Below are 23309 nucleotides of genomic sequence, written 5' to 3'. Positions count from 1 at the left end.
TAATACGCTATTCGACATTCGCTTCGATGTGAACCGCGATATTCGTACTTTTTTCGTGAAGTTTTGATCGCGGCGAGGTAACCCCGTTGAGTGCGCTTCTCGGCGAGCACATCTGTACTGCGGGGAAGCAAGATCCGCGGAGCTCGCGGGTGTTGCTTCTCCCAAGTGCACAAGTGCTCGGTGAAAAGCGCACTCCCCCCCCCCCCCCCCCCCCCCCCGTGTTTTTTTAATGATTTGATCTAGAAGAAGAAATACTTTCATATAGCGAGTAGCTTTATAAATCCCATCGATTAGGGTAGCTGCAGTCAGAACAATAGTGACACTGAGTACAGGCAACTGAAATCGCGCGTCAAACACCACCACGCCGAGCCGCGGCTGCGGTTTCTCGCTTCTTCGAGCCCGTGTTTTTAGAATCGTATTTCGACAGCTTTACGCTTAGTGTGCATTCTTCAGTGTCGAAAGAACTACTTCGGGCGTCCCTTTCGAACAATTTCCTACTATCATCCGGCATTCGTCCTTCTTATACCTCACGCTCTATCCGTCACAGGGCGGAAGACTCCGGTGCAAAATGTCCGATAAACTCTAGAGCTTAAGTTCGACAGCTTAAACGTTTGACCTGCGATGCCGTTCAATTGACTGTAGGGTCGGATACCCCTTCGGTCAATCTCAAAGGTTTACCGGGTTCCACGAAACAAACGTAATACGGCAGAGGAGCTGCTATAGGCTCGTGATGGTGGATACCCTAGACTAAAATAACTGTAGTTAAAGGGCACACACACTGTCACATCCGTGCGCGCCGGTAGTTTCGAATTCTACGCAGCATCGCGCAAGTCACGGGCGCGAGAGCGTGAATTAAACAAGCACGCTCGAGCGAGTCCTTGGACAAACGAGAGATACTGCAGGTTTAATCCCTCGTGGCTATGGTCGCGCTTTTGATTTCGGGGTTCGCGACTTCTGGTGAGCCACAAAGAACGATAGAGTATAAGACGCACGCCACTCCTGGTGGTGGTTGGCTGGGGGTGGTTCCGTGTGTGTGTGTGTGTGTGTGTGTGTGTGGGGGGGGGGGGGGGGCATCTAATTAATTTCAGGGAGCGAGGCTGGCAATCGAAGGTAGCTCACTATAATATCGCAGCAAAAAGAAAACAAAGACCGGATTAGTTGCCAAATCTTGGCCGTGCCTTAATTAAGGTTCACTCGCAATCAGCGCAGTCAGCCAATCAATGCTAGCGATGGAGAGGTTTTAATTAAAGGCGCTCGATTACGCAGAACCCGGCAGCTCAATTCCGTAAGATACCAGACTGTTGCCGAAAGCAATATATGGTATTTTCGGTCAACAGACATCACCTCATTGTTTATGAACGAGTGCGTGGCAAAGTGCGCGGCGCGTGCACGGGGAGCAAGGGGGGTGAGGGAGAGGAGTGGCACGGTCCCACAATTTGCGCGAACGACAAAAAAACGCACAACTGCCGCCGCCAGGTCACAAAAGAAGCGCTTCTGGACGCAATTTATACGTGTATATCCCCGCTGGACATTCGGGATCGAAATTTCCTTTGCCGCATTCAGTGCTGTCGGTGCGTGCTGAAGACAGCTTAAATAAAGTTTGATAGGATAAATTGCATCAACCCCCCCCCCCCCCCAAACATACACACACAAACACACAGCGATTTGAATAAGAAGGGACAGAGTTAGGTCTGAGCTTTGTGATCTAACAGGCTTCTCTGTAGAAGGGAACGGGGAACGGTATAAACAGGATAAGCTCAGGGTACAAATATAAACATAAGATAAAAAATAAAGCACATGTTAGAGTGCCTTCTACTGATTGTGAGGTTTATGGCAGGAATAAGATGAAAGTATCGATTAACTAATAAGAAGTCAATGTATAAGGGGGGGGGGGGGGGAGCACCTTCGGGGTGCGCGCCCATGCCTGGCCAAGGTTCGAAAACATTTTGTAGATCAAGGGACCTATACTACATTAACCTATCCTAGCTACCATACTATTTAGACTTAGGATACACAACAAACTTCCATTAGAAATATTTAAAACCTCCATATTAAGTGCATCAAAAACAGCTTTAAAAGCTCGTTATGTGAAAGAGAGGATAAGTCATCTAACAGGGAGGTTGGATAAGGGAATAGAAGAAAATAGTGTGCAAACCCCCCCAGAAATAAGCAAGTGGCGAAGCCACGCCAGTACGTACACAGGGCGACACCGGTAGTGCGAACGAGCGATCGCCAGCTTTTCCCGTCTTTTTCGACAAGAATAGAGTCGCAGACATTTAAAGTACTGATGTGGTGGAGGGTGCTTGTTCGGGGCTTTAATCCAAACATATTACATGCTCGACAAGACCTTGCTTATCTACGCAGCAAAAACACTCCGACGTCGCGTTCCCGCTGTGTCGAGCTCCAGTGTACGTAACACTTTACGTAAGACCTGGCAACTCTCTCTGTACATTTAGCTATTTTCTTACGTAGTCAGTTGCAGGATGAATTGTTGTGCGCAAGCTTTTGCTTACTTCTACTTTAAAGCTCTGAGTAAAGAAAACACACACACACACACGCAAACACACACACACACACACACACACACACACACACACACACACACACACACACACGCGCGCGCGCGCGCGCGCGCGCGCGCTCGCACGTTCGCACGCACGCACGCACGCACGCACACTTCACGAATGTGAAGGGAACACTAACGGGTTTCAAGCAGCCTCCATTGCCCATGGACGAGACGACCGTCCCTACCTCCCCGCAGCCCAAAGAACACGGTCCCCGCGCGAGCGCGTCTGGCGGCACAGAGCCGACGAGAGAGATTCTGCAAACCCCTCGGAAGCGGCGCCGGGCGAGCCAGGGCGTGGCACGGGTCGATGCATCGACGGCGCCTCGTGCGGTGCCGGCCTCGGAGTCCTCGTCGAGCGACAGACAGCATCGAACAGAAGCGGCAACACTACGCGTGGGATCTCTGAGGACGGCGTGTGGCTCTTTCGGACAAGACCGCGAGAGATCGACCGCCATTAACAAGGAAAGGGGAGCCGATGTACACAAGGATCGAAGGGGAATTAGACGAGCGATCCTCCCATTTTAAAAACACTGAGGATAAGGAAAACATTTCTGATACCATGGGACTGCCACAGCACGAAAGAAAGAATATAGCACTCAAGTTTTACCTTCGATACTCATATAACAACACGCTGGTACCTTGAAAGATTGTGATTTTGATGTTGATATGGCAGAATATAAATATCGCCGAACCACGGAGTCTGTCTTGCTTATTCTAAAAGCGGCCATGCCGTAAAATATTTGTTTACAACAAAATTGTGACAATGTATTCTCTTTTTATTTTTTTGTGCCAACAATACCACACGGATGCAACAATTTAAAAAAAAAAATCGAATTGTGTATGGGGATGGAAATCTGGAAATAAAAATCTAATAGGAAGGCAAGAGCGCAAGTAAGGAAAACATACGTTTTAGGGAGGCTACTATCTCTGAGGGGCGACAGAGGTTCGATCATCTATTAATCAAAGCGAGCGCCGAGAGCCTCGAGGTCGTAGCTACGGGCACGTGATCGATGCAGGGGAGATACATGGTTCGTCTTGAGAAAAGGTGGCAAACCCTGAATTACCTTAAAAAGAAAAAGCGGAATCTATTTTTCCGATTAAGCATGTCCAACTTATTGAGAACGATTTGTTTTTCTCGAAAGCCGCAGTTGCGTGTTAAAACGACTATTGTCGTGCGAACAATGGTACGTGCAAGGAATCTTCAATGCTAAGTGCACGCGGTCGTACTTTCAGCTACTAATCTCAACCAATTAAAAAGGGGACACACTCAATAAAATGGATCGGCCTCAAGAAAGTGGGTTGGACGCCCAAATTGCATATCGCCGCTGGGGTGTAGATTACTTGAAATTTAAACGACGCAGTTCTCAGAAAGCATCGCTTACCCTATCGCCAGTGTCACAATTTTTTTTTTTTTTTTTAGTTGAGTTTGGGAGAATGCATACATGTACATATTCGCTTCAATATCAGTACATGTAGTTAAAATCCGATGCGCCCCTTGTCCGCTGGCTTAGTCGCCTACTCATTCTCAGTGAATGGGTGACCTGATTGTTCAATGGCACCCTTCAACACACAGTCTTCTTTTGCCTGCCTCACCCGTTCATGCCCGGCAGCCTCTAAAAACCTCGGAGACAGTTTGGTGACGGCGTACTTGACTGAAAACTACGTCTCCCTGTTTCCCCCTCAGCAATATTCAAGAGGAGTTTAAAGCCTATCGTGCCGTAATTCGTACCCAGCGCAGGGACCACTGGGATTCTAGTAGGCTCTATATCGACGCCACGTAGCATAATCAAAGCCTGTGAACTAGAATGTTGACGTCATCACAGAGAAATCGAGCGAAGACGCGGATTTGACACGAGTGCCACCTCGGCGTTCGGGTGGACCTCGTGTCCAATCATGGTGTCGAAAAACGCTCGACCTGGGGCTTGGGTCCAACTGCTGAGTTTCCAAGCAGCGCAGATCATTGACCAATGGCTGAAAATGGTCCTTCGACCAGTGGCCTGACTGTGGCCAGCCACTGGCTGATGATTGGCCTTTCTCTGGCCATTGGCCAATGGCCACTGACCATCAGCCATCGGCCAAGCATTGGCCGATGAATGGCCACCGTCTGGCCACTAGCCAAAGGACCGTTTCGAGCTATTGGCCAAAGATTGGCCAAATCTGTGCTGCTTTGAACTGGCGCCACCCGATTGTGATGACGCCCCATGAAGGAAGATGAGGATGCTCGCAGGCCTCGATTATTCTAGGTGGTGTTAGCCAGAATAGAGTTTAGAGTGCGCTCACGTACACGAAGGGAGTAACATGCACGTGTGGGCCGCGAATGACGATAGAAATGCTAATGGTAATGGACAGGAATGCGCTGGGATCGATTCTAAATGTCGGTATACTAATAACTGTGTTGTGTGTATGTTTATACAACCTGAAGTTAGTCTGCCGCAACGGGCGACTTGTCTCTCAGCAGTAGACGCATGAGAAATTTAGCCAGTGCAGTACAACCGCCAGCTCGGGGTCTTTAACGTGCACCACGCAGTAGTGACACACGACCGCACGCAGGTACGATGCTCATCCAGATCGAAACGGGCAGGGGTGGAGATTGAGTCCAGGATCTCTGGGTTCCGCAGCGCGAGCGTTCCCTTCACGTGCTCTGAGCTAGTGTGCGCTAGCCCACTCGGCCATCGATCGCCCTATCGGTGGACTATAGTCATGTAGTCAGTCAACAAATCGTTTAGTCCCATCAGCGTATGGCGTATGTTAGCGCCACAAGATGCGTGTTAACAGCAGCAAACCTCGAACTCAGAAATAGAGCCGGCGAGACGGCCGACGGCCATGTTTATCGGCTGAAAGCACGGAGCTCGCACGAGCCGGCGTATCCCTCCCCGTTTTCCCAAAACTGCCCTTCCAAAAAAAGAAACGTAGAATCCAGTTAAGGTCCCGCGGCTTTCAAGACGAGCGGACACGGGGCTAAGGATAGCGGACCGCTCGATGACCAGACGGTCGACCCAAGGGCGGGTTCTGGTCCCGAGAAGAACAGCGAGGTACATTACAACGTCGTCTTTAATCCCCTTTTCTCTGCTTCTCATTTCGGCCGCCAGGCGCGTGCCTGTTTTCGCTGCAGATTAGGATAGGCGGTGGCTCCCAGCCTCTCTTCTTCACTTTTTTTTTTCCTTTTTTTGCTATATATATATATATATATATATTTATTTATTATTATTATATTTTATTTGTGGATAGTAGTAAGTTTTTGCGCTTTTTTCGGTGACCAACCAGCGTTCGACCGTGAGGACAAGCGATGACAGACACCGAATATATATTTGTGGTATCGCATGTGCAATGCCTGTGACAACCGTCGCTTGGATATGACACCAACTGAGAATGTTGCGAAGTGCTTTCGGGAGTTGGTTCTATCTGGAGATGAGAGAAAGGTCCCACCTTTCTCTAAAATTAAGGTCGCGTAACCTTTGCGCACTGGCTGTGTGCAAACATTACGGTGAATAAAATTACAATCACACCAAGTCAATACATTTTTTTAAGCTGCTGTTTAAGGGCAGTCATTGCCATTGCATAGAAGTTATTATTTTTTTTACACATCTTTAAAAAAAATATTTAGATATCTGGGTCCTAGTTTGTATGATCACTCGTTTAGAGGCCTGTTGGAACTGATCAGTCATTAAGTAAAATAAAACAAAACGATTTAAAATTTTTTTATCGGTTCTCAGGTGTATGTTCAACTATTAACTACATTGTTTCTTTTTCTTTTTTTTTCAAAAGTATCTGACGAGACAACCCAATTCATTAGAAGACTTTCCAGAACCAAACGCGAAATTTGCAAGCACAACGATAAAGACATTTCAGCTGAGCATTAATCCCGCGCAAATCATGCCTTCATTAAAACGTGTATTTGGTCTACAGCTTGACATTTCCTGGACGTCCCTTGGATATTGCAGTGATATATTGATATATGTATACATATCGCATATCGCGTTGTGCAAGTAGGTACTACATCCGTGTGCACTTTTTAAGTGTTCACGGTAAACTCAAGATCGGACTAAAACGAGAACGAATAAGTTTCGGTGTCCTGGCGTACCAGCTGTTGGAAATCTGCTGGATTTGTATGGCAAAGTAAACCTACACAGCACCCCCCCCCCCCCCTTTTTTGTTTTCTTCTCGTCATCGTGTTCTTACCAAAAGAGGGAATCGCGATGGGCACTCAAAAAGATAAAGCCCTAGATTCATCGTCTTTTCCCTCTTCACTGCTTGGCCATGTTGAAACAACGAAATCAGCGAGAACCTTGTCGATATATGTCAGATCACGAAGGTTGTGTGTCAGATAAGGCTGGCCCCCAAGAGAACGATAACGCTTTCAACTTCTGAAATGAGATAGCGCTCGAACTAGACATAGCTCGTGCGTTGTGCACCATTAAGCCAGCGACAGTGTGAGACGGGCAGGGCGTCTCTTTTGCGAGGCCTGGCCTCCAGCACGCCCTCGCTGCCTTCCATCGTGCTTTAGCTGCACGGTCAAAGCTCACAAAAGATGGGACAACAGAAATACTTCCCTGTCGGTCTCTATCTGTCAACGTAATCATGCCTGCGTTCATCACCTCTTCAACTCTCTGAATCCTTGTTCTACCTGCTAAACCAAAAATCATTTCGTAAATAGACAGACTAACGTCTTTTTTTCTTTTTTTTTTATTAATTTTGTTATTCGGTAGCTCGAAGGGTTGTAGGGAGCAAAACCGGCCTTGATGTAAGATTCCTCAGCGAGCATTTTTCTTTTCGTGTGTTGCGGATACTACCTCGCTCCATTTTGTTTGTCTCCTCAAATCTGATAACGTAACGAAGCCAAGGTCATAGCGGACACTCCCTTGGCCCAATTTCACGTTGTTATGCTTCATTTTCTCTGCCGGGTCATTTGAAGATACTCCCTTTTTGTTTTGCTATGTATGTATGCGTTCTTCGATACTTCCTTTGGTTTTGTTTCTGTATGTATGTGGCTCGCTTCATTAACCAGCCAAAACGCTTCATGGGGCCTGTCCCTTAATGACATCGGGATGTGAGTGCAGCGCTGTACGAACCTCCGCAGTGACCGCTCATAAGTGACCCAATTTTGGAAGCGAATGATGAATGACGGAATTTAGTTTTCTTTTTTACGAACGAACGTCGAAGAGGATGTGCACATACTTAATAGAGTGGCTTCACTACGAAAGTAAATGCCGAGGTCGCACTGCTTGTACATCATGCACAAGACAGACTACAGACATCAGTCACGGCAATATCCGTGGTTCGAAGGCCGCGTTTTTACTTTGCATTCGAACCACGGATATTGGAGTGACTCGTGTTTGCAGACTTTTTTTGCACGATGTATGAGCAGTGTGACCCCGACTTTATGGTTCTTTGTCTGTTCGATCGTACTTGTGCGCTCAATCGTACTTGTGCGCTAAAATCCAGGAAACAAGAAACGTCTGCTGTACTAACTTACGTTCATTTTCACATAAAAAAATTGGGCATGATTTATTTTTGGCGCCTGCGCAAAGTAATTTCAAGGCCATTCGCGGTTGTCAACGTGAGAGGGGGAGAAAAAACGACCCTAGTTGCGTTTGAGACGTATACAATTTGATAAGATAATAAATACTTGTTCTTCGATCTAATAACAAGTGTCTTTTATTGATCGCGTAGGGGGAACCATTAGTAACGCTTTGCAAGGAGCCCAACGCTTTTAATTGGCGTTCTTGAGGCACAAACCAGTATAATGTGATGAGTCTGGAAAACTTTGCGCAGTGTTGTTCGAAGGAACGGGCGTGAACGCCAGATTTTGTTAAAAGGTGTTCTTGCGGCAGTGCTCACGCAAACGCCACAACATGCAAAGCTGGGCCACGCGGATTTTGCCTCTGTACTCTGTAGTACCTTCGAGTGCTCCCCGCCCCGCCCACTTTGATGTGAATGGGCATGTACCGGCGTATGGCCGTGCAATCACAATACCGCGAGATGCGCCATTAAAAACATTAGTGTAGAAGTAAAGCTGCATTGGTCTCTCATCTCTGCGGCGAACCAGTGCCGTCATACCTCTAAGGAAAACCAATTTCTCGCTGTCGAAACATGCAACGTCTCAGCTATTTTTTTTTTTTAAGTTGATTTCGAAAATTTTGCATACAAATTTTGAGATTGAGTATATAGATAGCTTCCAGATGTTACTACTAGGTCTCTGTTCCCTTAACAGCGGAATAAAACAGTAGCCACTAACTTTACTATGTTCGCTATCAATTCAAGAAAACAGCAAGTTTGTCGCATTTTCGCTGGGCGAAGTAGTTCTTACAAGCCCCTACTGCCAGAAAAAGAAGCAACGACGATTTTTAGCGCTTGAAACGTGTGCGTTCTGATAAAATAAAAAAGAACTTATCTTAAATGTCCCTATACGTGAACGGTTTTTGACTTGAAAAGGAGTGTCACAGGGCGTGCGCTACTTCGCGGTTCAACCTGAACGTGAGCGTTTAAGAGTGGCTCACGGCGGACCGCGAAGACAGTGCTCGAATCGAGAGCACGCGACCCTACTCGAGTCGGCCAGACCACGTGGACGTGGCGTAACAGCGCCGGCTCCCCGTGAGCGCCGATCCCGCTGAACAGCAAGCCAGAACGCTGAGTAGGCGTGCACTGGGGCTCTCAACCAGGGACGTCTATTTCGGGCCGGAGGGCGGTGACAATGCACGCGACACAGCCGGAAGCAGGCATGCGTCGTAACCTCCGCAATTTTTTTTTCTTCTAGTTCTTTCCCCGGTGCGCTTTGGAGACAAGCTGTCGGCTGTGGTGGGGCGGAACCCGTGAGCCTGCCACGAGGCAGAGTCAACGCGCCGAGTAAGCTTGGGCCTTGGAAGCTGTTTTATTCAGTGGGTCGCGACCGAAGTGGATCGCGATCGTTCGCCGCACGTGATGCGTGAACAACCCCATACACATGTACCCCGCATCGATGATGTACACTAAAGGCTCCAAAGCCGAACACACCCAATGGGGTCATCGAACACCAAAGTACCAAACGTTCCGTGATGTGCATCTATATGTAAATAAGGCACGTCCAAAGTAGGACGGCCCAAGAGCACGCAACAAGAGGGCCCGAGTTAGAGAAAACTCACTGTATGGGAAGGTACATGAATTCCAAGAGGGCCATAACGGGCTACCACGAGCGACATCCCCAAGGGCAAACTGACGGGGAATATTAAAACCAGTCTGTAGACGCGTGATTTCGGGATGACGACACAACGTAATCAGAGAAAACAAGAACTGTCCTCGGGAGAAACACCCTCGTATCCGATTTCACGCGTGCGGCGAGAGTAAAGATGAGGCCGTACCTTGCCGATCTTCCGCTGCGCGGCCCCCATGTCGGTACTCCTCAAGGTCGCCGAAGACTCGAGGCACACTCAACTCCGCCGAAGACACATCACAGCTGGGATCGACCGTCAACGCGGGAGACTTGAGCAGACCGCCAAGACGTGTCCGGTCCAGGACAACGGGGCGGTTCCACCGGAAGCCAGATGCGGCAAGGACACGAGGAGGGGGAACGGTCGTCGACGAATTTCGAAGCTTCGTTCGTAGCCTATTCGCTCGGGGCGCTTGTCCCGCTTCGACAGAAGCAGCCGAGCTGCACGGCTGTGCCTGGTTTTCGGGGGTCCCACGTGACGTACCTCCCCCGCCTTCCTCCCGGCTGGGCCCTGGGCCAGAGCGCCGGGTCCCGCTGGTGGTTGCCTTTCGGGCTGTGGGCCGACGGAGCGCCGGCTATATTAAGCGCGCGCCCACGGTTCGCAACAACAAACGGCCCGGGAGCCGCCAGAAGCCTCAAGACCGTCGCCGAGGCCCTTCTTCCGGAAGCCCCCGTCGGTCGGACGTCTCGAGCGGTACTCGTGGTACGGACAGACGGTACGCGTCACGAGCGTCTGAGACGAGAAGGGAAATCCTCGATAAGTCGCCTTTCAGGCTTTCAGTGGCAGTCGTTAGAGGTACATACAAAGGATAAACAGAAAAAAAAGCGATGCTTGCAACGTCTAGCTTCAAAGAAGTATCGATTGATGGATTTAATTTTACAGGCTTTCCCCCCATGGAAATGTCCTCCTGGAGTAGAGAGCAAACGTCGACGAGAGGTCCCGTATAGAGCATATCTGCAGTCTTGGCCCCTAACGCCGCATATCACATTGGCGGGCGAACCGCGATCGCAAAAGCGGTTGCGAACGCGGTACGTCCAATACAATTTCACGCGCGTTTGATGACGAACACGAAAGGATCCGCTTCGCGGTTGCGATTAAAACGCCAGTGCGAATGCCACTTTAAACTGTAACCGTCGTCTGCTATTGAAATTTAGGTGCTATTATTTAGTGGGTGTTTTTACCATAGCCCGTTACCTCCGAGTGCAACACATCGACCTGCACTCAAAGCAAAAAAAAAAAAAAAAAAAAAAACTCAGGAACATCCGCAGAGCCCCACCTAGTACATAGTATAGGTAGAAATCGTCACTTAGCTGACATGTACGACCACCCCCTTCCCCCCCTCCTCCCCCCCTCCCCCTTTGTTACGTTTCTTCGTTAAGAGGATTAAATGTAGCGAGTTCGTTAAGAAGGAAGGGTTTATGTACAATATTTACATGTTCGTTCCAGTTGCTGCCGGAGTCACCATCGATTCCTCCGTTCTCGTCGTCGTCTATATATCTTCTTGTTACATCTTCTTCTTCTTTTGCACTAATTATTCAACAAACTCCCCCGAAAATGAACACAAGCTCATTCTTACAGTTCCAGGGGATATAATAACTGTATCGGCTGGCAAAGTTCACGACCACTGGGTGTAATTATTCTGCAAGACCGCACCTTGCCGTTCCTTCCTGGGAATGTCTCGTTGACCCTGCAGAGTTTCCACATGTGTCGCGGTAGTCTATTGTCCTTGAGAAGGACCAGGTCACCGGTTTGTATACAGCTTGAATTGCTGGGTTTAGCGATGTGGGCTGACCTCAGTTCTAGCAAATATTCTGATCTCCATCTTCTCCAAAATTGATTCATAACTGTGTTTCGATATTTCCAACCTCGCGCCAAGTTTTCGGGGCTTGCTTGATCTTCTTCTGGCATTTGATGGGAGGGAAGGCTGGTCAATTTGTGTCCCACCAGAAAGTGTGCTGGAGTGGGAGCCTCTCGTTCTTTTGCATCGGTGGAAATGAAAGTCACCGGACGGGAGTTGACTACGGCTTCTACCTCCGTGAGGACAGTTGTCAGTTCTTCGAAATTCAGACTACTGCGGCCTAGAACCTTACGCAGCGAAACCTTGACTGACCTCACTAGTCCCTCCCAAAACCCACCCCACCAGGCAGCTCTCGCTACGATCGTTTTCCATCTAATTCTATGGTTTGCAAAGTACGTTTGCACTTCCTCCCCTTCTATCGATTCAAACAATCTCTGGATGTCTTTGGCTGCTCTTTTGAACGTTGAGGCATTGTCGGAATAAATCGTTTTCGGGATACCTCTGCGTGCCACGAATCGTGTGAATGCCAATAAAAATGCTGTTGTCGTTAGGTCGCTCACCAGTTCGAGGTGCACAGCACGTGTCACGGCACAGGTAAACAGGACGATGTAAACCTTGTAGCTTCCGCAGTCACGTCGACAGATAAGCGGCCCAGCAAAATCCACCCCTGTTTTTTCAAACGGTTCGCACCTTAATACTCGGTCTGCCGGTAGTGGAGCTACAGGCTCGGAGGCTGGTGCACAAGTTTGCCTTTGGCAAGTTATACAGCGACGTATGACCTTTCTTACGGCTTGCCTTCCCCTTAGAACCCAATAGGTTTCACGTATTTGCGTCAACGTGTCTTGAACTCCGGCGTGCAGCAGTCGACGATGTTCTTCAGCGATGAGAAGGAAGGTGAATCGGTGCTCTGCAGGTAAAATAATGGGATGTTTCACTTCTTCTTCGTTGTCGCTAAATTGCAATCGGCCACCAACTCTTACGATCCCATCACAGTCTATATTTGGGTTAAGCATCTTGATTTTTGAAGACTTCTGAACTTGTCGTTGATCTCGCAAGAGTTTGATTTCCATTGAAAAGGTCTCATTCTGTGTTGTTTTTATCCAGAATTTTTCAGCTTCTATAATTTCCTCGCTCGTTAGGAGACCACTTCGTTGGCCTTGTTGTTTTACGTTGTTGGTAAACCGTTTTATCCACGCCGTCACCCGAATCAACTTGATAAATGAACTGTAGTCTTCCAAGCTCACCAGTTGATTATCTTGAGGTACTGTGAGTTGTATAATAGTCTCTTTCTTTTCTTCCGCGAGGTATTCATTGCCTTCTGGTTTGCCCTGAATTTGACTCGGCCATGATGTTTCGGAGCGATGCAACCAGATTGGTCCATTCCACCATGTCTTGCTCTGTACTAGAGACTTTGGCATAAGTCCCCGTGTTAGGAGGTCTGCTGGATTTTCTGTACCAGGGCAATGCCTCCAGTTCCTTGGTTCCGTCAGAGCTTGGATTTCCGTGACTCGATTTGCTACGAATAGCTTCCACCGGGTTGTTGAACCACGAATCCAATACAGGACAATCGTAGAGTCCGTCCACAGATATACTGGAAGTCCTTCTAGCTTCAACTTGCTCGTGAGGAACTGCGTCAGTCGAGCGCCTATTAATGCCCCCATGAGCTCTAGTCGCGGAAGAGTCAACCGTTTGAGGGGTGCCACTCTCGATTTTGCCATTATTAGAGCCACCCTCTTCCCATTTTGTTCTTTCGATGTCAGGTATGCTACAGCTCCATATGCTCTTGTACTGGCGTCACAGAAGACATGTAACGCCTTTTCTGTTTCGTCTTTGGAAAAGTCGAGAGCAATGAGTCTTGGGACCGCGATGTTTTTTAGTGCAGTGAGGTCTTTACACCATGCGTCCCACTCTTCGTAAAGGTCAGCAGGTAATGTCTCATCCCAATCAACTCCTCGCTCCCATAGCTGCTGAAATAAAATTTTTACAGTGATTATTGCAGGAGCCAGTAGTCCCATTGGATCGAAAATGCGAGATGACGCTTGCAACACAAAGCGTTTGCTGTCCTCTCTTGAGCACAGGAAGTTGATGAGAGAAGTGAGATCGACTTTGATCATGTTTGTCCGTGTTTCCCAACCAACACCTAAAACTTTCGTTGGACCAACCAGTTCGATTAGTTCCTCTTGGGCGGAACTTTCTTTCGTCAATTCATCTAATAATATTGGACTATTTGACTTCCACTTCCGAAGCTTCATTCCTGCCCTCTTCATTATCTCCCTTGCTTCTCTGCAGAGGACTTCTGCTTCTTTCAAATTTTCCGCGCCCGTTATTAGGTCATCAACATACAGGTGGTCCTTTAAAATCTTCGTGGTTTGAGGAAATTCTTCTTCCATTAGGTCTAAATGGTGTCTCACCGTGGCCGCCAGGAGAAACGGACTTGATGTTGCTCCAAAGGGAACTCTGGTCATTCTCCACGTTACTACTTGTGGTAGTTGATGTCCTTGTTTGGGTGTACTGTCATACCACAAGAAACGTAATGCGTCTCTGTCTTGCTCCGCCAAGGTGACTTGCAAAAATGCCTTCTCGATGTCAGCTGTTACTGCGATGTTGTGTGTACGAAACGCGATCAGTAAATCGATCAAGTCAGGGTTTAAGTTTGTTCCGCTGGACAAGACGTCGTTCAGAGAAAGTTCCCAAGCGGTGCTAGAAGACGCGTCAAAGACAACCCGTAACTTTGTTGTTTGTCGGTCTTGTCGCACAACTGCTTGATGTGGCATGTAATATACGGGATTGCCGGCTTCCTCTGTATTTACGACCTTTTCTGCGAAGCCATTTACAAAGTATTCCCGAATGGTGGTGTCGTAGTCCATCATAAACGCTCTGTTTTTCATGAGGCGTGCGGTTAACGACCTAAGTCTTCTTTTTGCATTCTCCTTGTTGTCGTTCAGCTCTTCAACTTGATCATTCCATGGCAGAGAAACTTCATAACGTCCTTCTTTATATATTACTTTGCTCTCAAATTCTTCGAACAGTAGATTTCCTTTGGTCGGCGACTCTTTTGCAGTTATCCCAATGTGTTCCAGTTCCCAGAATGACCGCAGCTGTGCAGATATGTCAGTTATGTCAGCTGTAGTCACTTTCAATACTCCTGTGATCGATGAGTATATAGCAGTAGACGAAGTTGAGGGCACGGGACCTTGTAGAGTCCAGCCAAAGATAGTGTCGACGGCCATCAGCCCTTTTTCCAAGCGCTTTACACTTCCACTTACTACTTCCCAGTAATAGTCAGCTCCGATTAGAAGGCTGATGCCTTTCTCACATTCGTTGTTGCTGAAAGCGCTATCCGCAATGAGCATGTCTTCAGGTATGCTCAGCGCTACCTCTGGTGGTGCGGCAATGATGTCGGCACAAATCTGTGGGACCTCTAAAGCTTCAATGCGTACGTCTTTTCTGCTGTACTGATTGCGCAGCCATAGTTCAACTCTTCGACATGTTCTTGGAGCAGTTGCTGCGCCTTCTCCAAAGGTAAATATGTTCAAGTCTCCCTCTCCGAGAACCTTCAGGTGAAGTTTCTCCGCGATGTCCTTTCTAACAAAAGTGCGTTGACTTCCACCGTCAATCAGGAGCCGAACGAACGCACGGTCTCTTTCTCCTTCGGCCCACGCTTTTGCTGTTTGTAGAAGCACTTGGCAAGGCCCTCTGTTTTCCTTATCAGTTGCCTTTAGAGAGGACTGGAGCACATTTCCGGTAGGGACTGCTTTGTTACTTCTTATTAAGGGCTTGTTCAGAGTTTGCTTTTCCAATACATTGTAATTCGGGTCGCACATCGTTGTTGCATGTCTTCTGGAACAATTATCACACTTTAGCCACCATGCGCTTTTGCAATTCTTCGCACAATGGTTAGGTTTAGTGCATCGAAAGCAACGATTGTTCCCTTTCAGGACTTCTTTTTTTTGGTCCAGGGGCATGCGCACCGAACAGTTGGCAGTTATATGGTCAGCTGATCCGCAGAACAGGCACTGGTTTTCGTTGGTGTTCGTTCCTGTCGCGAACATAGCTGTCGAAGGTGGATATCGTCTAGGTCGTTCGTTCCTCCAAGTTGAAGAACTGGCCATACTGGCAGTTGGTTGGACTCTTTGGTTTCCATGCTGAGTCCGCTCTCGACTTTCGATTTCGCTTTTCAAGAAGTTCAAAAACTGTTTTAGTTCGTTGCCTTCGTTTGTCACTTCCGGTGTTGTTTTTCGATGATATTCTAGTTCGAGGTCTGATGGCACAGCCTTTCGCAGGACTGTTAGTAGGAGTGTCCCGTAGGTGTTTGAAGAGACACCAAGCGCCTCAAGGCTTCGGACTCCTGTCTCAACTTCGTCATACAACAACCTGAGCTTCTCCACGTTGTGAGAGTTACTGATTGTTCTCACTGCTAGTAACCGTGACATGTGTTCTTCTACGATGAGCTCTTTTTTCCCGAATCTTGTTTTCAGGAGGTCCAGTGCAACAGTGTAGTTTTCACCTGTCAGTTGTAACCCCTCAATTGCTGTAGCAGCTTTAGCTGTAAGGTAACTTTTCAGGTATTTAAACTTGTCAATTTCGGACAGAGAGACGTTTTGGTTGATTGTAGCGTCAAACTGGTCCCAGAAACCTTGCCATGACCGTATGTCACCCGTAAATTTTGCAATTTCCAGCTTTGGAAGTTTGACCGTTGCGGGTTCTTGACTGATGGGCCGTGGTGGTCTTGAACTTGCGCCTGGCATTGAGGTGTCCAACGTCATGTTAGTCATTCGTTCATGCTCTTTTAGTTTCCGTAGGACTTTTGTTTTCGTTGAGCTAATTCTTTCGGCGTAACCTTCTGCGTTTACCATCTCCTGTTCCAGCGTGTCATCGATGATGGCTCTCTCAATCTGATCGTCGATTTCTTTTAACGCAGATTCTTTGAGTATCAAGATGTTCAGCCTTTCTTCCAGCTCCCCGATGGATGTTGGTTCCATGCCTAGAAGAGTGACGATTTCGGAAATGATCCTGGTGGTCGCCGATCGAATCACGGTTCTTCTTCTTTTAAGTTGTTCGATGGCGGCTGGCGTCAGTTGATCCATTTTCGTTGAGGTAAGTCCACTCGGGTGATCGTTGGGTTTTACGATGGATGTTCCAAGCCTTTTTTTGCCTTTCCTTGACTCAGCTTCTCCCGGGTTTCGGCACCAAATTTTGTTACGTTTCTTCGTTAAGAGGATTAAATGTAGCGAGTTCGTTAAGAAGGAAGGGCTTATGTACACTATTTACATGTTCGTTCCAGTTGCTGCCGGAGTCACCATCGATTCCTCCGTTCTCGTCGTCGTCCATATATCTTCTTGTTACATCTTCTTCTTTTGCACTAATTATTCAACACCCCTCCTTCCCTCCCTCCCTCCTCCCTCCTCCCTCCCCTCCCCTCCCCTCCTCCCCTCCCCCCTCCCCCCCCCCCCCCCACCCCCCGATGTAACCCAACGATGTAAAAAGAGGAGCGTCGTCCGAGCTATTCGCAGAGCTCTACAGGAATAACAACAAGCATTACGACAAACGTCAAAGAAACCATGTAACGATATTGCAATAGTTTCGAATTTTACTCACAGCATATCGCTTAATTAAAAAGCAAAAATAAAGAGAAAAAAAAAACACAGCAAAACACAGGTAGACATTCGACGTGAAATTTCATAAATAAGAATGAACCGTTTCTTCGCTTCTCTCCGTTACAAATCTATGTCTCTTCATTCTGATACATCCACAGGTCTTGCCCCGAGCCAAGGAAGCGAGCGGCGAAGCGCTTCCGGGGCACGCGCCGTCACAAAGTATACGCGACCAACCGTTTTACTCGTGAAACGAGAACGAAAATTAACGTGGGTTTTCTTTAATTTATTTTATCAGTATAATTTAAGGCAATGAAACGAAAACGGAATCCTGTTCTGGAATCTATGAACTACAATTCTGTATTTATTACAGTCACTATTTAGTAGAAGATAGAAAATACTTTGACCGAAAACTAAACAATTCCAGATGGGACTGTCGTTCTTTAATTTTTAAATAACACAACTGGCTATTTTCGCATGCTAAGTAAAGTAAACTTGTTGCGTGTTTGTTTAGACAGAGCTACACGCTAGTCAGCCCCAATGGCCGTCTGGGGTTTCCGCTGTAGATGAGAAATTTAGTTAGCGCAGTAAAACTGCTGACCTGGGGCATTTAACGGCCATCACGCACTAACGACACATGGCGGGGCACGCCGGTACGATTCACATCCAGATCGAAAAGGGCAGGGGTGGGGATTGAAGTCAGAATACCCTGGGTTCTGCAGCCTAAGCTTTCCCAACACGTGCTCCCGGCTATAGTGTGTTCAAACACTCGGCCACCAATATATATATATATATTTTGTATTCTTTATTGCTTTCGCCACCAATCTCTCTCTCTCTCTCTCTCTCCCATTTATGTTAAGCAATAAAACACTAAGTTGGCTGAAACAAGAATGCGCCTGTAAGAGGCGACGCATTTGCATATATATACGCAGATCCATACGGCGTAAGCGAGGAGCGCGCTGGCTTATTCATCGCGTGCAATAGCAGTAAACTCGCCGAAACCTTGCGTCCGAATTCCCGCTCCACCGAGGCAGCAATTTTCCGTCCTGTTGCGACCACCTGGGGCTCGAATGAACGCAGGGAAAGGAGTAACAAAGCCAAAAGATAGGGGCGGCAGACCCTTTGGTGAAATGAAGGTTGCCTCGGGGCGAGAAACTCAATTGGAGGGTGCCATTGTGCGAGTTGCACCGCTCCATTCCACGCGCACGCGGGGCTTGCTTTCGCTAACGGAACAGCTTAGATCGATGCCAGCCGGTACAAAAGAACCTTCCTACGCCAGCCGTCAGCTCTCTAATGAACTGCCAGCCCGCCATCTGTCCAACTGTTTAAATACTATTCCTCGTACGTCTAGTGTATTATACTCTTACTTGTAGACTCTACACGATTCACGGAGAACATTTAGCGTATGGTCATCTGGTATACGTACCTTTGAAAGCGCTGTTAGCGATTAAAAAAAACAAAAACAAAAAAAAACATTGTTGCTATTGTTTTTTAGTAAAATAAAAACAGTGTTTTTTTTTCTGTTTTTTTTTTTAGCAGCAACATATCTTGCGTGATTGCGTGGCACGGATACACGAGGGGCAAAGTGCCGGAAATAATATGTACAGAAAGATTTTCTCAGTCCAGTCGATTGTAAGTTGTTACCTTCAAGTATGAAACGACAGCAAATTACTGGGTAAGAAATACAGCTAGATTATGTGAATGGAAATTTAAGACACCTAAGATATGGCATCGGCACTGGTATAAAAGTAAAAAGCAAGAGAAAAAGAGGGTCAAGAAAAAAAATAACTAATGCAAGCAAAACAATTCCGGAAAAGTTAATTTTAGTTCAAATTTCACTGCTTAAAAAAACACGAGAAACACAAAAAAGAAAATACAAGAGGAAATAAAAGTAATAATATCAAAGACCAAGTAACACAAAGGTAGACCACGCACCACACACATAGCTCTATCCAGCGTTCGCAAGCTCGCTCGCACACACGCGCACGCATTTACATTACGGGTAAACATACAAACATGCACTGTAAATCCTTAATGGATGTATATCGACTTAATGCTCCGAACTTCGTGACGCCGAGCCGGCATGGTTAAAAGCAACCCCCCCCCCTCCCCCCCCCCCCCGGTAGGAGGTAATATAATAAAAGGCTCAGCTTTTTTTTTTTTTTTTTTCACTTAACTTTTTACTTTCCACTATCCAGCGTATCCTCGTTTTTTTTTTTTTTTTTCACTTAACTCAATAACTTTACCGACCTCCAGTCCGGTAACGTTGCTTTTATGTTACTCTTTTCTCTTTCTTCCTTCTTTGTCTCAAAATTCCGGCGCTTCGACGACATCCATTTTAGCAGTCGCTCAGAACCGCCGCTTCCTGAGCCAGTTTGTCGATATTTCGGTGGCTGGCTGCGAACGTTCTCCTCTGCCGCGCGAGCGGCGCCCTCTATGAGGCGGACAGGAAACGACTAAATGGGGTCGTTTCGCAAATCCCGGGTCGCCCGCCAGTCCCATTCGATCTCGTCGCGAAGGCACGCACTAAACGCCGGGCGCCGCTGCGGCTCGCTCATTGAGTCGCTGTATACCTTCGAGAGTAGCGACACTGGTCGCCATCTTGTGCCTGAATCGATAGAAAAACATTAAACTAGAACAGTTATCTTTCTACCATCAGACCAAGAAATACGGCATCGGGCAATAGTGTGCAAACGTTTAAAAGGGGACAGTGAGAATAATATTCGACGTAACCGTCAATGTCTCTATTTAGATTATAGCGCGCGGTGAAAAAAAAAAAAAAAAAAGTACTTTGACAGCACTTTTGTGATGGGTTCTGGAGTTGTGCCGTCTCTATTGTGGTGGTACATGGGGTTTTTCGGTAGTGACAACATGACAAAAGTAATTAGGGTAACAAACAAAAACATTACTCTCATAATGCGAGTGATGGGTACGATGCTCCATACTGTACTAACATTCACTGGCAAGGTGAAACAAAAAAGGGTGTGTGCGTGTGTGTGCGTGTGTGCGTGCGTGCGTGTGCGTGCGTGCGTGCGTGCGTGCGTGCGTGCGTGCGTGCGTGCGTGGGTGCGTGCGTGGGTGGGTGGGTGGGTGGGGAGGGGGGGGGGTTGTGTGTTTGTTGTATTTTTGTTTTGACGTCGGTCTTTCGTTTCGATCGAGAGGCAACCGAAAGCGGGCTTCACCTGCATTACACAAGCAGAGTGGGAAAGCCAGCTTCCGGAGCGGCGCGCCGGACAGAGCGGGGCTTTTTCGAAGGCTTTTTCTTCTCTCCAACAATAAGAGTTGCTACACACCAACACGCGGCCCTGACGTCACGTCGCTAAGTGCGCAAACGCTCCACTTGATGCGAATCTGGTTTCCGCGCAGGCGCAGCGCCCACACCTCGCGGGGGCCATGTTTCTAAACAGCGCGTTAAGCCTATACGCGGCTCTAACTCAGCAGGTAGCGCGAGGTATACAAAATATACCAACGTTCTCAACACATGAACCGCGCCGACACCACACCATCTGTCGAATAAAATTTCGCGGTGCGGTGGCGATCAAAGGTTAGAGCTGTCGAGCGAGCCTGACAGCATATCCCGAACACCCCCTCTCCTTCCGCATAGGACACGTACATCACAAAATAAAATCTTTCAGCCTTTCCACTCTGATGAAGAAGGAAGACCAGCGAAGCTGTACTCGGGCTTACCGCAAGTCGGCAAGCCAAATGATGAAAAAACACGTTTATTTTCTTTCATAATTAAAGCTCAGGCAATTGCTCTACGGCATGGCCAGTGAAAAAAAAATCAAAAAGTTTTACTGAGGCCCGTTTACTCTAAGTAGGAAATGACGGATCTGAGCAGTTGAAGTCTTCTTCCGGAATTCCCTGCTGGTTTTATCCATTCATTAAGGTTTTCGGGCTTATCTTCGGGATCTATTGTTGCATGTGCACCCTCCCTTTCTCTTCTGAAGTGTTTGCAGTCCCACAGGAGATGATCGATATTTGGTGGGATCTTTTCTCTACAAAAGTTACACTCTGGTGGTTTTGGTATGAATTTCGGGTCCTGTCTCAACTTCGCTTGTGTTTCCACCCAGAGTGGAAAGGCTGGGAAGGTTGCCGCCGTCGCTCATAGATGGCGGTAGGTGTCCGGAGTGTTGTGTCGACATTTATCTAATGGCGGACACGATCCTGGGGAAAATAGCCCTTAAAGAGATACTAAACTGAAATTTCGAGCTCACTAAACAAGGCCGGGCGGATAGGCGGGAAGCTGCAAATCCAAAAAATATCACTCGTACGGCAATATATTTAACGGATCGCCGTATTTTTTTTTGGAAAAGAAATGCGCGATTGAATCAGGCCGACGAGGTCGACAAGACAAGGCACGTCACGATTCCCATTCTCTCTTATCCTCGCTACATCCCGTCAAGCTGGGGAACCGAAGCGAGGAGGAGAGAAGCGAGGCAGCTTCTCGTCATTTTCAAATTCTCCCGGAGGACAGTTACGTCAAAGAACTCGCTTGATAGCGCCCTTCTTTTCCAAAAGTACGGCCATCCGTTTGAGATATCGATGTACGAGTGATGTTTTGGACATCGTAGCGTCCCGTTCAACACTTCTACAGCCTTACTTTGCGAAATCCAAATTTCGGTTCAGTATCCCTTTAACAGCTCTAATGTGACAAGGACGACCTCAGACAGTATCTGCAGTCTGTCTTCTTTTGTATGACGTATTAGTGGTGCGACCACGGCTTGGGGGACTCGTTATTCTGGGGGAGTTCAGTATTCCTAGGCGCGATTCCGAAACATACGCTTCCATTTCAGGGTCAACGTCCGCGAATAAAGGCGTGTACCGGAACCCCTCTTGAGTCAAAATGATGCGGTTGACGACGCAAACATCGCGCTAATCTAGCGGACGCGTTTCTTTTTATCCTCACATCCACGAACAAACGACAACTGAGGAGCAGCCTGATCGTTGCCCTTCCCCCGGACTACAAGAAACGAACGCAAAGACCGCACAAACATCAATGGACACGAACACCCGCATGAAAACGAGACAGCATTACGCGAAAGTGACCTAACGATGCACTGCCGGAAAACAAACGCCATTTGGGCAAACACAGAAAAGAAACAACGACGCGCACAAAAACAACAACAAAGAAACAGAACACTGCGTGTGGAGCTTAGTTCGACATCGCGGCCTCGGGCCGTGGCCCATAGGGACGTCGTCGTGGAGTCGTTCTGTAAAGCAACGCTTTGAATGGCGCACGCCGCCTCCGAGCATCGCGTCGTTTCCCCCGTTCGGGACCGTTGGCTCCTTCTTCGCCGACTCGACGGCGCCGCTCCCTCAACCCTTTTACTTTTTTGTCAGTCTTTTTTTATCCTACACTTACAGCTCAGCGAAGAGAATATATTAAAAATAAAGAGAGAGCCCGTACGACAAACAATAGTAATAGTACCAAACACTCCCCCCCCCCCCCCCCCCCCCGCCGAAAAAAAAGAAAAGAAATAAGAAAAAGGAAAAAAAGGAAGTGGAGACGGAGGAGGGACCCAAACTAGCGGCGCTCTCACATCGATTCTTTGCCCTGACGACAATGTTCTCGCTTCCTTACAACGACGCCGAGCGGGCACCGAGGGGGTCTCCCGACGTCGTCGTTTTTGCTGATCTCGAGAGAAAAAGTCGGGTAATTTCTGGAGCGTGTGCAGACGACGGCGGATGCGCCCGACATGACCGTCCATCATTTCCTCCTTCAACCCCGGTGTTCAATTTTTTTTTTATTATTACGATTATTATTTGCGAGTGGCTTTCAAGACATCCACACATCGTAGTGTCGGTATCGGATCAAAAGTGCCCGATCAAAAGAGAAGTCTCTTTCACGGTCCGAATGTGTGCCCCCTCTTTATTTATTATTGTTCTCGGTTTTCTATAGGCATCCAGTGCCACAATCAATAGCGTGAACACACGCTGCTTGTTTATCGTAGTATTGAAAGCGATCAGATGACAAGAGACAATGTGAAGAGGGCACAACAACGCGCGCTTCAGTTATTTGGCATGTGCCAACTAGTCCATTTTTGTTTCCGGATTGCCGCGGTTTTATTTATCCATTTGTTTATATAGATCACGTTGTGAGCTTCTTTCTCCCCCTCTCCCTCTTCCTCCCTCCTTCTCTTCCTCCTCCTCCTCCTCCCCCTTCC

At 47.7% G+C, this 23309-nt stretch overlaps 1 protein-coding gene across 3 annotated transcripts in view; it reads right to left on the bottom strand.

The window, feature by feature from the left end:
• The window catches only part of LOC8029528 (ankyrin-3), a 225125-nt gene that overhangs the window by 164750 nt on the left and 37066 nt on the right, over positions 1 to 23309 (bottom strand). The window contains exon 1 of one of the 3 annotated variants that reach the window (XM_042292347.1): positions 9901 to 10210. The exons of the other annotated variants lie outside the window; for them this stretch is intronic. Coding sequence (XP_042148281.1) covers positions 9901 to 9930 — 30 coding nt within the window. The 5' untranslated portion in view covers positions 9931 to 10210. Of the gene's footprint in view, positions 1 to 9900; positions 10211 to 23309 lie in introns of those variants that run through there. 3 annotated transcript variants of the gene reach the window in all.

This window comes from Ixodes scapularis, unplaced genomic scaffold (genome assembly GCF_016920785.2).
Source record: "Ixodes scapularis isolate PalLabHiFi unplaced genomic scaffold, ASM1692078v2 PGA_scaffold3__209_contigs__length_174095766, whole genome shotgun sequence".
NCBI lineage: Eukaryota > Metazoa > Arthropoda > Arachnida > Ixodida > Ixodidae > Ixodes > Ixodes scapularis.
The sequence above is the reverse complement of the archived record's forward strand: the minus strand, read 5'-3'. Positions and strand labels throughout refer to the sequence as shown.